The 16,287-nt window shown below is 31.5% G+C and overlaps 1 protein-coding gene across 1 annotated transcript; it reads left to right on the top strand.

The window, feature by feature from the left end:
- Positions 1 to 8,145: 8,145 nt before the first annotated feature.
- Positions 8,146 to 9,942, top strand: LOC132175048 (NAC domain-containing protein 100-like). The gene is made up of 3 exons (XM_059586854.1): positions 8,146 to 8,570; positions 8,694 to 8,971; positions 9,092 to 9,942. The coding sequence occupies exons 1-3, from the start codon at positions 8,384 to 8,386 to the stop codon at positions 9,698 to 9,700; spliced, it is 1,074 nt and encodes a 357-aa protein (XP_059442837.1). The 5' UTR covers positions 8,146 to 8,383; the 3' UTR covers positions 9,701 to 9,942.
- The last annotated feature ends 6,345 nt before the right edge of the window (positions 9,943 to 16,287 follow it).

Raw genomic sequence — 16,287 nt, 5'->3', positions numbered from 1 at the left:
AATCTCTAATAGATGATGTGTTAAAGTATTAATCAAATAATTAAGGGTAAAGTTCACATACCTCCTCAAACTACCACCCAATTGACAATGTCCTCTCAAACTTTCAATTGTGACAATGTCCCCTTAAAACTACCAAAACATTGTCAATGTCCCACCTAAGACTAGCAATAAGACAAAAATGCTCCTATAGATTTCTCAATAAGACAAAAATACCCCTATAAATTAAAAAAAAAAATGATTTTTTTAAGAAACAAAGAATTTAAATTTAAATATAATATTTATAAAAAAAAAAACAATTTTTTTTCAAACAAAAATTTTTAATTTTTTTTTAAAACGGAAATTTTTATTTTAAAAAAAAAAACTATTTTTTTTATTTAGTTTTTTAAAAAAAAATTCATTTTACTAAACGAAAATTTTATTTTATTTTTTAAGCGTAAATTTTTATTTAAATAAAATTATAAAACAAAAATAAATAAATAAGAAAATTTTCAATTTTTATATTAAAAAAAATCGAAATTTTTTTAATTTTTTTCTTATAAAATTGATTTTTTTAAAAAAATTGGCCAACGTTTGGATTTTTTTTTTTGTTAGTTTTAGCCTTTTAGGTTTTTTCTAGAAGTTTTAGTTTTAGTTTTTTTTTTTAATTTTACTAAGGGTAATTTCGTCATTAGGGGGAACATTGACAATTTTTGGTAGTTTGGAGGGGGGGACATTGTCACAATTGAAAATTTGGGAGGAACATTATCAATTGAGTGGTAGTTTGAAGAGGTTATGTAAATTTTTTCCAATAATTAAATTCATTATTTTATATTAACTTAAATTTTCAAGATACGTTGTTGTTATTGTGAGCTCAAGGATTTGAACTCAAAACATTTACAATAATACCATGTTAAATAATTTTTTATTTCAAAAATGTACATGGATAAAAAAATGATAAATTTAATTAATATTTTAACAAAACATACAAGCAGATTTGTAGGCTTAATTTAATGTCACCAGAAAAAAACAAATCCTTGTATAGTATACCCAAGCATCATGATGCCATGCAAACGTATGTACATGGCTCATGATCCCCCAAAAGAAACAACATCTACCAAATTATATATATTATCATATTTTTTTTACAGTGAATAATTGATGGGTTTTGTCATATAATACAATGGTGTTAATGATGCTTATTTGTTTAATTGATAACATTAGGACGTATGGATTAACACTAAATAAAATTATATAAAAAATAAAGTATATAACTTATACGATGACTTCTATTTCTAAGTCCTCCGTGAAAGATGCGTGAAATATACAAGATCTAAAATCACCCTGTATTTCTTTCGTCTTATTAATTAAAGTAATGATAAATATTATATATTGTACTGATGTGACAGCGTCTATTAGATTTTGATTTTGATTTATTTATTTATTTTTAACAAATGTTGATCCAATTGACTGATGAGAAATGTCATATTAACCCAACATAATAAGAGTAGAAGGGAATGTAGTATTTAGCATTACTCTTTTATTAAACCACTCTCTCATCTCACCTCTATGTTACTAGACTGACATGGCAGCCCCAATCAACTTTTTAGTTGATCTGAAGGCTAATATTGAACAGTATCACATTAATCCAATGAAATAAGAGGATCCACTACGGATGGTATAGAATAAGCCAAGAAAGAAGATACGTACATCTTGCTAATTAGATTAGGAATATCCTTTATCCTTAACTAGTTGGTTACAACCTCCACGTTTAGTTTATATATTAAATTGATAAATTATTAAAATTGTCTATATCAAGTCACATTAAGATGTAAAAGATGGAAGATAAAATAAAATAAATCATTTCAACTTAATCTTAAAAATACTTAGACTTTTTAATGGAAATAATACTATTCTGGATTAACTTAAAGCATTTTATATACTTTTTTTTGGTGGAATACATGAAACATGACTGTTCGTTTCTTTCTTAGCGTCAACTTTTTCAGGTAAGAGGTAACAATGCCTTATCCTAGTTATAAACATTGTATTGACTATTGAGAGTCAAATCCACGATCTCCAATTATTAATTAATATATAAATTGGATTCACATTTTATGTTTCCCACAAACCAGACTTTTCAGGATAGGTAACATCTTAGTACTATTCTCACATAAATACGCTTAACTGTAGAGTAACCTCAACAATATTGTCCACTTTAGTTTTCACGAACCAGACTTTATAGGAAGTCACCCATCTTAGCACTTCTCTCATGCAAGTACACTTAACTGTAGAGTTCTGATAGGTTCATGACCATAAGATGAGTGCGAATATACATATAAGCAAATTTCTAAAAGGTTTCATTGTAAGATTTAGGTCTCAGCCCGCATGGTTTTATTCATGGGTTTATCCCGAAAGGTGTCATACCTATAGAAGCACATTCTATTTCCTATATCCCGACAACGTAGAACGCCACATTTCCAATTTGCACTATCACCACCCAATCTTTCCTATAAACAAAAGAATTTGCAAAGACAAAGCCCCCCCACTTTAGCTTCAAATTAGTGCTACAAGAATAAGATTATACCATTTATTTTATGCTCCACAAAATAACCAATGAAGTTTGAGGCATTTTAAATCAATCAATAAAGAAAAGAACCAAGCAATCCAAAAAAATCTATTCCTTTTTTAATTGCAAAAACAAAAGGAAAAAATTTGAGATATTACAACACCTAACAGAATGACACGATGGTTCACGTGACAGTATCACATTGGCCACAAAATAATATAATTTAACTGTTTAGTGATTAACGTATCAAACGCTGAAGAGAAAGAATTGGAATCTTGCATCCAAGTCAAACTAAAAAAAGATTAAGAAGAACAAATTGTGTCATATTGTCCACCACTAATGAAAAGGAAAATAACCATGTGAAGGCAAAAGGGCCACGTACAAGATCATCCAATTGAAAAGTTAAATGATTTTCCACAAAGATTTTGGCCTCACCCTGATGATATCTCAAAGTTAGGTAACAAATTAAATGGTTAGTGAAGATTTTTTTAAGTCTTAAGCCAACTCACCCGGATTTCTAGCTTCTCAGCCAAGCTGATCTGCCTAATAATTTCAAATACTTTGGACTTTCTGACCAATTGTATTTCGCCACGTGTTTCTGTCCCTCTCATGCCCACATCATATGTCGGAACAAATGAAACAGGGCCCATATACAATCAGCATATAGTCACACGTGGTTAAGAGTCAAACATTTGGGTTGATTAAATTAACCAAGTTTGGAAATTCCAAACAAAATTGCCCATTAGAAGTCTGCCAAGTGGCTACGTGGTACAGTGGCGGCACTGTCAAATCAAAATTTCCCACGGGTTTCGGGGCAGTCTGGCAGATATGGAGGTTGACTATTCAACTGAATCTGAGCCGTCCGATGGCGAGGTTACTCAGACGAATGAAATTCCTCAGATATGCAAATGCAATGATGACTGGCGCCCACCGTTTTGGATTTCATTCCTCAAAAGGAAAGATTCGTCTGGTTCATTTTAATGGCCAAGTATCTAGTTTCTACATTTGGATACATGGAAAAGGACCATGGAAAAATGATCATCAAATGAATGTAGACACAGAAAAAATTGGGTTTGTAAGCCACCAATCTAGGGAGCTTATTTGGGTTGGTCTAAGAAAGACTCTGGGTCAATTTGGTTTTGGTAAGAGAGTTAGGGCTGAATCTAGTTTTTGTTGGAATTGAATTCGTTAATGTCTAGATATATATTTCGTAACAGGACATAAGAGATACGTGTTTCAATTCTAACCAACTAATTTCAATTAAAATTAGATCAAGCCGAATTCATTTTTTGATAGATCGACTGTTAAATACCTTAAATCATCACGCATTTCATTGTTGTCCAACATGTGGTCACAGGGATTAGATTAACAGATACCTATAATTGGTGGCCTATGAGTAACGATTAAATGTCACTCCATGTTATGTTAACATGACAGTTCTAACTAATATTTAGATTAATCTTTATTATAAAAATAAGTAAATAAAAAATCAATAATAAATTGAAACTGCCAAATGAGAGTGTATGCCACTTTGTGTAAGGCATACTATATATGTTTGTGCTTTATTAGAATATTTGGACTTAGATAGCGGATGTTGAAGCCTGTAGTGGTGTGAATGAGTGAGTGGGACATTCAAGAGGAAGGGCGTCCTTGATAGACATATATGGCAATTGGTGGCCACTAAGTTCAACGGTTTGGTGCTTTTCATATCAACATCCGGCCTAAATTTCACATAAATTTAAACATATTTTAATAGAGTGGAGTTGCGAAATTTACCCTTTAAATAAGAGATATGTATCTTAAGATATCCAAAGTAAGTGAATTCTGCAAACTACTCTCTCCTTGTTCGTCTGAATTTCACTAGGTTGTATTCCATATTGAGAAATAAGGCTACGAAAAATGCTTGGAGTACAAGTTTCATTACAAACTGACATGATAGTATATAATGGGTGAAATAATTAAGTAAAAAAATCTGACTTGTGAATTTAGATTGCCAACTATATACTCTTAATCATTTTACTAATTATAAACTGTCATGTTAGTTTATTAAAAAAAAAAAGAAAAATAGTAAAAGATAGGAGAAAATATATTTTAGCTCTTCGAATTATCACATATTTTGTAATTATGCTTTAATAAGTGACATCGAGACCCCACATACTACCATTACATGTCAAATTATACATTTTTGCTTAAGAAATTAAGAGTGCTAATATGAAAAGGGCCACCATTTTTTGGTGTTTTTCGTTTTTTAATTTTTTTTTTTCAAATGGTTATTTTTTAAATAACTTTAAAGGTATTTTGGGAAGAAAGATGTAAAAGTGTCTAATTTGACACGCGGTGGTAACATATGAGGCCATAATGTCACTTTTTAATTTTTGGAGGCGTAAATACAAAATGAATAATAATTTATGGGATGAAAGTGTATTTTTCCCAAACTCGTAGGGCTATTAGCTATGATCTTATATAACTTCAATAATACATATAAGAAAATAATGGGCATGGATATAGCATAGTGTCCTCCATCGTCTTCTCCTTATTTATTTTTGTCTTTTTGCCTGTGATGTCTCATGTCTTTACTGAAACGTATCCTGGACTTGGTGCTTTCATTTTCAAAATTAAGTTTGCTTGTACTACTTTACCACATTGAATTTGAAGGGATAGTAATTAATAATATTGGCCTATACTACACTATAGTTTACGAGGAAAAAAGAGAAAAAACACTTTTAGAGGGTTAAAAATTAATTTTAAAAGATTTGTATAAATTTTATTCCAATATGATGAAGCTATGATACTATGTTAAAGCTTGTGGGTAAAATTTAAAATACAGAAATAATAACGGAAGCAAGAAAAAGAAAATAATAATAAAATTTACGTGTGGTTCGGTGTTAGATACTTACGTCCACTAGCACCTATGACTACATTGTGCTCATTAATTTTATTTATTTACAATACATAAGTCCCTATTTATAGTTGTATAAATCGACATATACAAGTAAACCTAAATCAACTTATACAAAATAATATTAATAATAATAAATTGACCTATATTATAAAATATAAATCAATAATATAAAATCAGAATATACTATATACTATAACATACAATTTTTGGTACAGGCATATGTACTACGAATTGAATTATTATGTAATGTGTTTGTAGGGTGAAGTGTGAAGTGACATATGGATGCGCAAATCATTTTGAGAATAAAAAATTTATCATTATTGCAGAGAGGCACCCCACAAGATTTGGATGCATTTAGGTCAAAAGAGTTGCAAAGGAAAATTGTGTCCGTGAAACCAACATTATTATTATTATTATTATTGAGGTTTTTGTTTGGAACAACAATGACCATCTTAATCATATAGTATAGACTCGACAAATTTGCTTACCAAGCACTAATAGATTTCTCTAATATTTTCAACATTCTTATACCTAACCACTTCAATTCCCCTTAATCACAAAAACACTTTGTTTCTTTGTACATCACCCTTGCAAGAATTTGAAGGTGAAACTTTGATTAATTAGTAAACCCTCCTAAAGAAACATACATGATTAAAAAGGTAGCAAAAAGGGGGAAAAATTTATTTAAAAAAAAAAAAAAAAAAAAAGGAGGAAAACTTCACTAAATCCCACTGAATTTTTACACGTTTTGAAATTACTCTCATAATGTTTAAAAATTCTCAATTTAGGATATCGGATTTTCAACTTTTGTAATGTCCCACATCTGTTAGAATATTTTGTTAAATCTTGTCAAAATTTCAAAAATATCCCATTTGTTTTAAATATATATATTGCAAAGATTCAAACGTAAGTATTTTTGCAAATTCCGTTACATTCTGACAGATGCCTCAATCTTTGCAACTTTTTTATGTTTTTATTATAATTAAAAAAAAAAACATGAGTGTTTTGGGAATTTTTACAAGATTTAATGAAAAATCCTAATGGACGAGGGACATTGAAAAAAAATTGAAAGTTCAGTGCCCTATATTGAGAGTTTTGGAACGTTGAAATATGTCAAAACTTGTTGAAGTTTAGGGGGGCTTTGTGAAATTCTCCCCCAATCAAAAAAAAAAAACATACATTTTCTCTAGGTATCAACAATCTTATATGAATCAATGGTCAGCCTTTTAATAATTAGTATAGTTAATTAGCAACCTGACGGCCATGGTTCCATCAGCAAACAATAAAGACGATAAATGAACAGGTTCATTAAAAAAAAAAAAAGTTTTTATTGGTTCAGTGTCGATAAAATGAGTCATCATAAACGTTAAAATCAGCATACAATAATTTTGGAGCGCTTTTGGATCAATGTTAGGTCTATAAAGAATATTAATCATTCAATGTTTGTATGGTGTAAAAAGTTTTAAGACCATGATAGAGATCGTATGTTGTTTTATTTCTTCATATTTCCATCACCTATGTTGTAGCTCAAACAACCTAGGAAATGGACTGCCTATTTGGGCGTGCCTCGTCCTGCAATGTGTCACCTCTCATACTAATTGCATGAAGATTGAAGAAGAATAAAAGAAAAGAAAAAAAAAAAAGAAAAATCTGTAAGAAGTCGGTTCCAAACCATTTTCAAAGATCTCTCTTTCTCTCTCACTCCAATTGGAAGGAAAAGTGTGGGGGTCATATGGTCATTTTGGGTTGAATAAAGTGAACTTTTAACTAATTTTTGGAAAGGGAGAGTGGATTTTTTATACCTTCTTTTATCCATTCACACAGCTGTATATTCATCTGGACTAAGATTTTTTTTGGGATAAGATATTTTACAGCATAAATGAGATTATGTTTGGACTTTCTTCAACTTTATTATTATTATAATATATTTTTTATGAATGCTATATATATATATATATACATAAGAGAAGGGTCAGAAGAATTCGAATTAGTGACATCTGCTTTATTAGGCGCAGTTCACAGCTGATTATGCTATCCCTTAGGGACCTATTTAGCATACTTTCGTACGACTGTAATATAAATATAATAATGTAGCACATCATCATAATTGTATGATAGTTGTATGAGAGTTGATTAAATATTATTTCTCATAATTTTTATTATGAGTTTTTTATATCTTTTTTGATTAAGAGTTTTTTATATCTTGATTCTCACGTTGTAGTCTACATAACATTTATTACGTCAGTTAATAAAAAATAAAATGTAAACTATATTATAACGTAAATTTATAAAAAGTTTGTAGGAAAAGTTTTTTTTTTTTTTTTTTTTATAATAATGATGGACGTTTGATAATTCTGGTAAAAGCATGAAATGTAAAACTAGATCGAAGAGCCTAGTTGGCATTCTCATCTACAAGAAAACTCTTTAACCACTGGAAAAGGCAATAAACAATTAAAATTGAAAGAAACATAAAATTAGATCACTTTATTAACCACATTAAGAATATAAAATTGGTTTTATTCTCAAATTTTACATGCGTGGGATTAAGAAGAATTGTCTTTAGTCAAAATTTAGAAGAATATTAATATTACAGAAAAGTTAAAAGAAAAGAGAAGGGGCTAAAACAACCAACCAGGTTGCGTTACATACCACGTTTCTTTCTCTCCAAACACCAGTATTTATGGCCTTTGTGTTCCTCTTACTGCTTTTTAAATTAACTTCTCCATCTTTCTAAGTTACAACCTTTTTTAGTTCCATGGCGTTCCTTCTTTTCCTCTCTACGCCCACCTTTTCTTTCCAAATTCCAAGCCTTTTTCTCTCTTAACAATATTCTTTTTCTGGGTTTTTGTTTTGCTCTGTGAGGAGATTGTTTAATCAATTTCTGGGTCGGAAACAGAGGTTTCAGATAAGAAGGCAACAGGGTTTCAAGTTATCCGGAAATGGAAAACGTTTCAGGGCTTTACAGGGAAGAGGAACGGATGGAATTGCCGCCGGGATTCCGATTCCATCCAACCGATGAAGAGCTTATAAGTCACTATTTGTACAAGAAAGTTACTGATACCAGCTTCGCTGCTAGAGCTATTGGGGAGGTGGATTTGAACAAGTCTGAGCCTTGGGAATTGCCATGTAAGTTTCTGAAAAATGGGTTTTCTTATTTATATATCTCTGTTGCTCTTATGAAGGTTGGTGAATCGTTTGGAGCTTTGTCATTTATCTTAATCAAATTTTTATTCGTTTTTCTGGATGAAGGGAAAGCGAAAATGGGAGAGAAAGAGTGGTACTTTTTCTGTGTGAGGGACAGAAAATACCCAACTGGTTTGAGGACTAACAGGGCTACTGAAGCTGGTTATTGGAAAGCCACAGGGAAAGATAAGGAGATATATAGAGGAAAATCCCTGGTTGGGATGAAGAAAACCCTTGTTTTCTACAAGGGTAGAGCCCCTAAAGGAGAGAAAAGCAACTGGGTCATGCACGAATACAGATTAGAGGGTAAATTCTCAGTCCACAACCTCCCAAAAACTGCGAAGGTATAACTCATCAGCTATGTTTTCCTCTGTTTCTCATGTTTTTACTTTTTTCTTCTCTTTTTCCCTCTGTTTGTCCTCTGTTTTGCTTGAGGTTGATGGGTTTTTGTTCTTGAATTGCAGAATGAATGGGTGATTTGTAGGGTGTTTCAAAAGACTTCTGGTGGGAAGAAAATCCATCTCTCTGGGATAGTGAGATTGGGTTCTATTGGGAGTGAATTGGGTCCTAATCTTCCACCATTGATGGATTCTTCCCCTTATATTGGCAAGACCAAACCTGTTGCTGAGTCGGCTTACGTGCCCTGCTTCTCCAATCCCATGTATGCTCAAAGAAACCACGAAGGGATGGTTGATTCCTTCAACAATTCTCTTTATGGAGGTTCTTCGAATCCCACCGACATTCTTTCAAGAATCCCACTTCCAAGTTCCTTCTACTCTGCTCAAACTGCTCCACTCTCGGGAAATCCACAATTCCCAGGCTCTTTTACAATGCAAGAGAACTCTGTTCTTAGGGCCTTACTTGGAAATCAAGGATCAAACCTGAGGCAGAGTTTCAAAACAGAGAGGGAGATGCTTAGTGTCTCACAGGAAACAGCTCTGACTACTGACATGAACACCGAGATCTCTTCGGTCATATCAAATCTTCAAATGGGCAGGCAATCATTTCATCATCAGGAGGCCCCATCCACCTCCGTTGGGCCAGAAGACCTTGACAATTTGTGGAGTTATTGAAACCAAGGCATCAGCAGTAGAAGAAGCGGAAGGTGAGAGCTTTATGGCAAAAGAAGTAGAAGCAGAGGCAGAGGAAGCAGCTTCAGTACCTATTATCGTTTTGAATTGATGGTGTGGATTTTATGTATAGATTTTCTGTATCCAAAGACAAATGAATGATAGTGAAGCATATGTTATATATGCACTGTAAAATATTATGTGCTCTTTTTGATTTGATGAGGGGTGTTCTTGTTTTGGCATAATTTTGCAGTCAATTTGCTTGGATACAAAATGTTCATTAAGAGAAATGAGATTCAGTTGGTGGAGAAGTGATCTTATTTTGCATAATCTACTCAAAAAATTAAGAAAATTAAAAAATTAATAAACAAACCTTCAGTCCTGTAGATGCTAGTGCTTACATCACTGAGGACATGAGTTTCATTCTCAGAATTTTTATTTCTTAAAACCATTAAATTTTGAATTTTTTAATCCCGGCTTGTGGGGACTCAACTGAATATGCCATTGACAATTGATCTCTCACCCTCGTGCGGGCACACAAACATTAATAAATGCTTTCTTTACCTACTCACGTTGTGAATTTCTATGGATGTGTTCCGCAATGGAATGAAAAAATTGAGTGAAAGGGTAGTGTAGCAGAATTGATGGGTATGAGAAAAAAAAATAATAATAATATTTTGTATAAAAAAGAATAAAAAGTTTTTGTTTTGTAGTGATTTTTTTATTTAAATAGGAATAAAAAGTGATTGATGTAATGTAAAAAGTAAGAATGTTGGAGTTGATTTTGAAAATAATTTTTTTGATTTTTGGGTTTGGTCCGGTCCAGCCCTTTTGCCAAACACAGCCGATCTTCTTTTATACAAAACCCGAGGTATATTTTAGTCTTGAAAATCAACTTATAAGGGTTATTTAGGTTTCTAAGACGCTTAGAATCGTCAAATCTCAATAGTTACAGTACCCGTCAAAACTTTCCCAACCAAGAAAAATATGTGTATGATTACTCAAAAATTTTAAAAAAATTCCTCAATGATTTTATCCCATCGATTTATAAGTTCACATGGTACTTATCAAATCGCTCATTAAATTTAATTGTCACTAATATAGCATTGTAACATATGCTACCACGATGATAAAATTTACTAAATATCACCATTATAGATGGCTATTGAATTTTTTAATCTAATGATAATTTTTAATGTTACGTCAAAATATATAAAGTTAAAAGTATAAGAGAGAAGAGAATATGGGTAACATTTTCCAAGTTTTAATAACCAAACGTTTTCCATAATTAATTAATGCAATGCTTGCTTGCCAAATAGTTTGGGAGAAAGGAAGGGTGCGTTGTATAAAGAAAGTGTTTGACTTTCGGGCCTATCAACTTTTGTTTTTTTTTATGCTTTTCTGGTTGAGAGGTGTTCTATGTGCAGCTAGATTCTAAGAATCATGGAGGCCTTGTGTCGTACTAGATTGTGCCTGAACAAACAATTACCGAATGAAATATTAAAATTAAAACAATGTGTGATGTGATTTCCTTTCCTCTAATGAAATGAACTCCAAAGTTGTTTATTCTTTTGCAATCTGTTCAACATTCATCAAGTTCATTTAATACATGAAGAAAATGCTGCCCAATTATGCCTCATGAAGAAAATACTGTCCAATTAGCACTACCTATGCATTAGTTTGAGTCTGTTTGGCACAAATATGTTTTTTAATATGTAGCTTAGTCATGGGTTAGCGAATTGATTTTGAGTCTAAAATGTAATACGTCATCTGTAACGCTTGTAACCCTATAACTTTAGTTATGGTTGCTTGTAAGAGCTTTATGCTCGTGATAATTTTTATGAATGAAATTTATATAAATTTCCTTCCAAAAAATATTATCAGATTGTCTGAATAACACAAAAATTTAAATAGTCTAAAAAATAGTTATTTGGCTGCTGAACCCCACGACTTGTTTTTTAAACTGTTCATATTTTTATATTATTCGAACAGCATAATATCAAGAATCCCGATCCATTTGACGGAGAAAGAATCTTATTCATTCATTCATTCATTCACTCACTCACTTTCAATTTGTACATATTTCACTCATTCATTTGGAATCATAAGCTGTAGCCTGTAGAGCGTGATGTGAAAAAATTGCATAATATCTACTAAGATCTCTTGTTAAAGTTTTTTATTACGACAATGTCGTGGCTTTGTTTGTGGCACATGATCGAATCTGTCATGCTTGGGGACAATTTGAGTCCTGCACGACATAGTCCGCAACTACATGAAAATGGAGCATTTTGTCGTTTACTAATTCTGTTGGAATTATCCTTTTTGATAGCAAATTTATTATATAAAAAAAAACTTCCCCATTATCTTCTGCCATGGAGGAATCCACCAACCAAAGCTACCCAAATCGACCAATACCCCAGACCCAGTCCCCCCATTTTAAGGAAACAGTTTTTACCTGTTATTCTTATTAAAGGTTTGGTATATTCTCTTTGGTCAAAATATCATAATATAATATATCCTCTTCATCTTATTATTAATTTTACCTCTTAATTTATATCGACACATTTTAGTAGGTTTTAAATTATTATATTTTTATTTTACAATTATTCAACAATACTGACGTACTTGATAGTTTTAATCAATTTTTTATTTTTTTTTTATTTTTTCTTAACAGTGATTGATCTAAAGATTGGTTAAGATTGTCATGTCAATATTGTAAGATAATTATGGGATAAAAATGTGGTTTCTAACATTATTTTTTAAGGAAACCCCACGAGTACCTTTGTATCTACGTTAACATTGTAAAATAATTATGAAATATAAATATGGTTTCTAGCATTACTTTTTAAGAAAACCCTACGAGTTTTAGGTTCTATTTGTTTCGACGTAATTTTTTTATTTTTTATTATTATAAACTATTTAAGCAAATCATTTTTTAGAAAATTATTTCAGTTGAAAACATTTTTTGGCATTTGGCTCATACGAAAAATCAGCGACAACGGGCAACAACTGACGACCTCCAACAGTGGCCAAAAAGGCCAGCGACTTTCGACAAACACCGGTGGCAGATTTCAGCAACCTATGGTGGCAGTAAGTCAACAACTGGCAACTTCTGGCGAAGTTTGTTTACATCCAACTTATTATGACCAACTCTAGCAGCATTTTGTGGCAAATTTTGGTGACCAACCTCGGTCGTCGGTGATCTTCGGTGACAGTAGAGAGAGAAAGAATGTGAGAAGATAAGCTTAAACTTGAAAAATGGTTGACAATTGTTTAAAAAATGAAACCCTTTTACGAAAATTAAATAAGATTTCATAGTCAACCAAAAAAATGTTTTCGGTTTGATCACAATTTTCAATCATACCAAACATTGAAAAAAAAAAAAAAACATTTTTCATAAAATATTTTACGTCGAAAACAAATGGAGCGTAAATTCTTAGCGTCTTGGTTATCGCAAGTAGTCTCACTTCTAAAAATGGATAGCATTTTTCTCATATTTGGTTGAAGTGTGGATTGGATAAATTCTTTAATTCAATTTATTAAATTGACATATGACTCTGAATATATAATTATTTTTATTTTTCACTACTATATTATAAGAAATTCCTCAAATTAAACCTTGGTTTATAGAAAGACTCTTTCCAATAAAAAAAGAGTTGGACAAATTTCATCAAGTGATCACACGTGCAAATTGTATTAATCTTATAAAGCAACATAGACTTTAGAAAAAGTTAAAAAAGAGATCAACGTGCATAGTATCTACTCACATTTACCCAATTCAATTGTATGAATTCGACATTAATTATAATACAATTTCTGGTGGGAAATTGTATTATAATCTTGGTGTGAAAACTTTGTAGGAGGAGTTTAAACGTTACTTATTTATCAAACTCAAAATGTATTGACTATGCAAACGCTCCGACGTGATTTATTTATTTATTTTAATTATTTTATTAAATACACTATCCATAGGAGTGTGGCCACTAAGTTCTAATAAAAAATTATTAGTGAGGAAAAAAATTCATAAATAAAAAATAATTAAAAATAATTCACATACCCTCCAAACTTTAATATTTTTTTTTAGTAATGTTAGAGATCATTTTTTTAGAGTAATTCTAAGTGGCATACTTGTGTCTTATTTGTGTCCCGCTAAAAATGATGTAGCTATTAAAATCACCCTTTGATCAAAATTTAATAATGATCAATCACAAGCTCAATGGTAATTTTAATAGTCACATCATTCTTAGTAGGATACAAGTAGGCCACTTAGAATTACTCATCTTTTTATCTTCCTAAAATTGATGTGGTTTAAAAAATTACTATTAAATTTTAGATGAATCATACTTGAATTTTGATTCAATGGCAATTTTGAAAGCCAGATCAACTTTAAGAGAATAAAAAAATAGTCCGTAGTATTATTTTTTAGATATAAAAAAAGGTGGGAAAATGGTTAGGGTGTTTTATGTAATTTGGTAACCCGAAACCTACGTGATGGAGGCCCACCCCTACCTGACCTCTAACGAGATTGTCTGGCGCGGTGTGTCCCGCATCGATGAGGTCAGACCTTGGAGAGGGGGGTTAGGCTGCTTTTTAACGGTCCACACGTAAGCCGGTGGGGTCCACCCCAATTCCCGCGCTACTCATCACGCGGTTCGGGTTTCTCTGTCGTCATGATATGGTCCACCTAATGCGACCTTCTGGCCACCCACAGCGCGCCACGTGTTATTGACGTGGAGTGGGCCCCTATTCCAGCTATATCTGCTCGTGTGCAAGGAAGACAAAAAACACTCCAAACTAACAGCATCATCATCATCACAGAGTGCTGAGGAACGGAAGGTTCTTAATTAATTTATATATAGATCGAGAGAGAAAATTCGCTTATTCTTATGCTTATAATTTTAAAATTCAGAGGCAAAGATAGGCAAAGTTGGCCTGAATTGAGACCTAATCGAGCATATAGGTTTTATATAGATTGTTTCATATTTGGTGTCCAAATTAACAACCCACATGGAACTTGTCTATCCAAAAAAGTTTTGGGTTATTTAAATACATATTGAGACAGGTGAGATTCATGTAAGTTGTTTAGTAATTTTGGGCAGTAAATTATACTGAATTATTATCCAGTATGCCTATTACATACTGAATAGGAGTTTCCTCCTGCCCCTTGCGCAAAGAAGAGGGGTAGGAAAATTATAAATAGGTTCTTTTTTGTAGGAGCAACTCTCATAAATCCTTATCCAAAGAGAAGAGGACAGAAGTAATAACAATGATCCTCATTTATTACATCTGACCTAACAAACTGTTGTCCTAAAGACTAAAAGTTCAAGGTTTACTTGTTATCAAATCCCAATATGCATTTACTTTTCTAATTTAATTTCTACGACCGAATTAATTAGGGTGCATTTGGGATTGAAATTTCGCAAGAATAATCTGTGTTTTTAAAAGATATCACAAAACATACGGTGTTTGAAATTACTATTTTAAAAACACTTAATATAAAATAGGAAGAAAAAAATCTGCGATTTCTATAAGTAGGTTATGAGATGCTTATTTGAAAAATAACGAATTTAAATCAAAATCACGATTTCACATAACAAATATTTGATAAAAAAAAATATTTTAACATGTTTTACTAAAAGCTTTTGTGATTTTAAAAAATAACGATTTCAAAAACGCAATTTTTAAAATCGCACTTATTGAAACCGCAATCCCAAATGGACCCTTAACCTCACATATGTCCTAAGAGCATATAATTTTTATATGTATTTTTTAATATAATTAACAAAACATTTAATTCTCACATATGTTATAGGACATATATCAATTTAATATACTGAATTAGAAAATTTTTATCCTAACTCAATTTGACGGAAAATTTTGTCCTTTACAATTGGACGTATCATTGTGGGGTGGGTCACACAGATATATATAAGATTAATATAACTTCCAATTATACACGTGTCAGTATCAGATTGCGTCTTATTTGCATTAAATGAAGATTTCTAGTCTTGATTATGAATTTGATTACGAAATGTATAAATTGGTTGAAATGTTTAAGATGGGACCTAGCAATTAGCTAGCTAGTGTTAGTGTTTCACATGGCACTAATTATATTGCATTGACTGAAGGATTCATTATTAATTAGGCAACCATATGATTAGGAAAGATAAATCCATTATAACTAATTAGCTGTACCCCATGATTAGAAAATGTTAATCAATGCACATATCAGGATTTTCTCAATTTCACTAAAAATATAAATAAGTAAATTTATTTTATTAGGTCTAACAATTCACATGGTAATACATCATTTATAAAATTTTAATGACGTAAAAACATATATACCATTAAATCTATAAAATTAAGCCTCGAAAATGGTAATGTTTTTGGTGGAAGAGAAGGGTTGTTCTTATTCATGATATACACTCCCAGAAGAGTATGTTGTGTAATTACATAAAAAGAAAAAGAAGAAGAAGGAATTTGAAGACAATAATAGTTTTCTTAGGATAAGGTATGGTGAGGCTTGAAGGTTATCCCCATTTACTTATTATGTAGAGTCCATTTTTTTTCTCCAAATCCACACGAAGGAG

The sequence above is a fragment of the Corylus avellana genome, chromosome ca3, assembly GCF_901000735.1.
Source record: "Corylus avellana chromosome ca3, CavTom2PMs-1.0".
NCBI lineage: Eukaryota > Viridiplantae > Streptophyta > Magnoliopsida > Fagales > Betulaceae > Corylus > Corylus avellana.
Note: the sequence above shows the minus strand (reverse complement) of the source record. Positions and strands in the feature narration are given on the sequence as shown.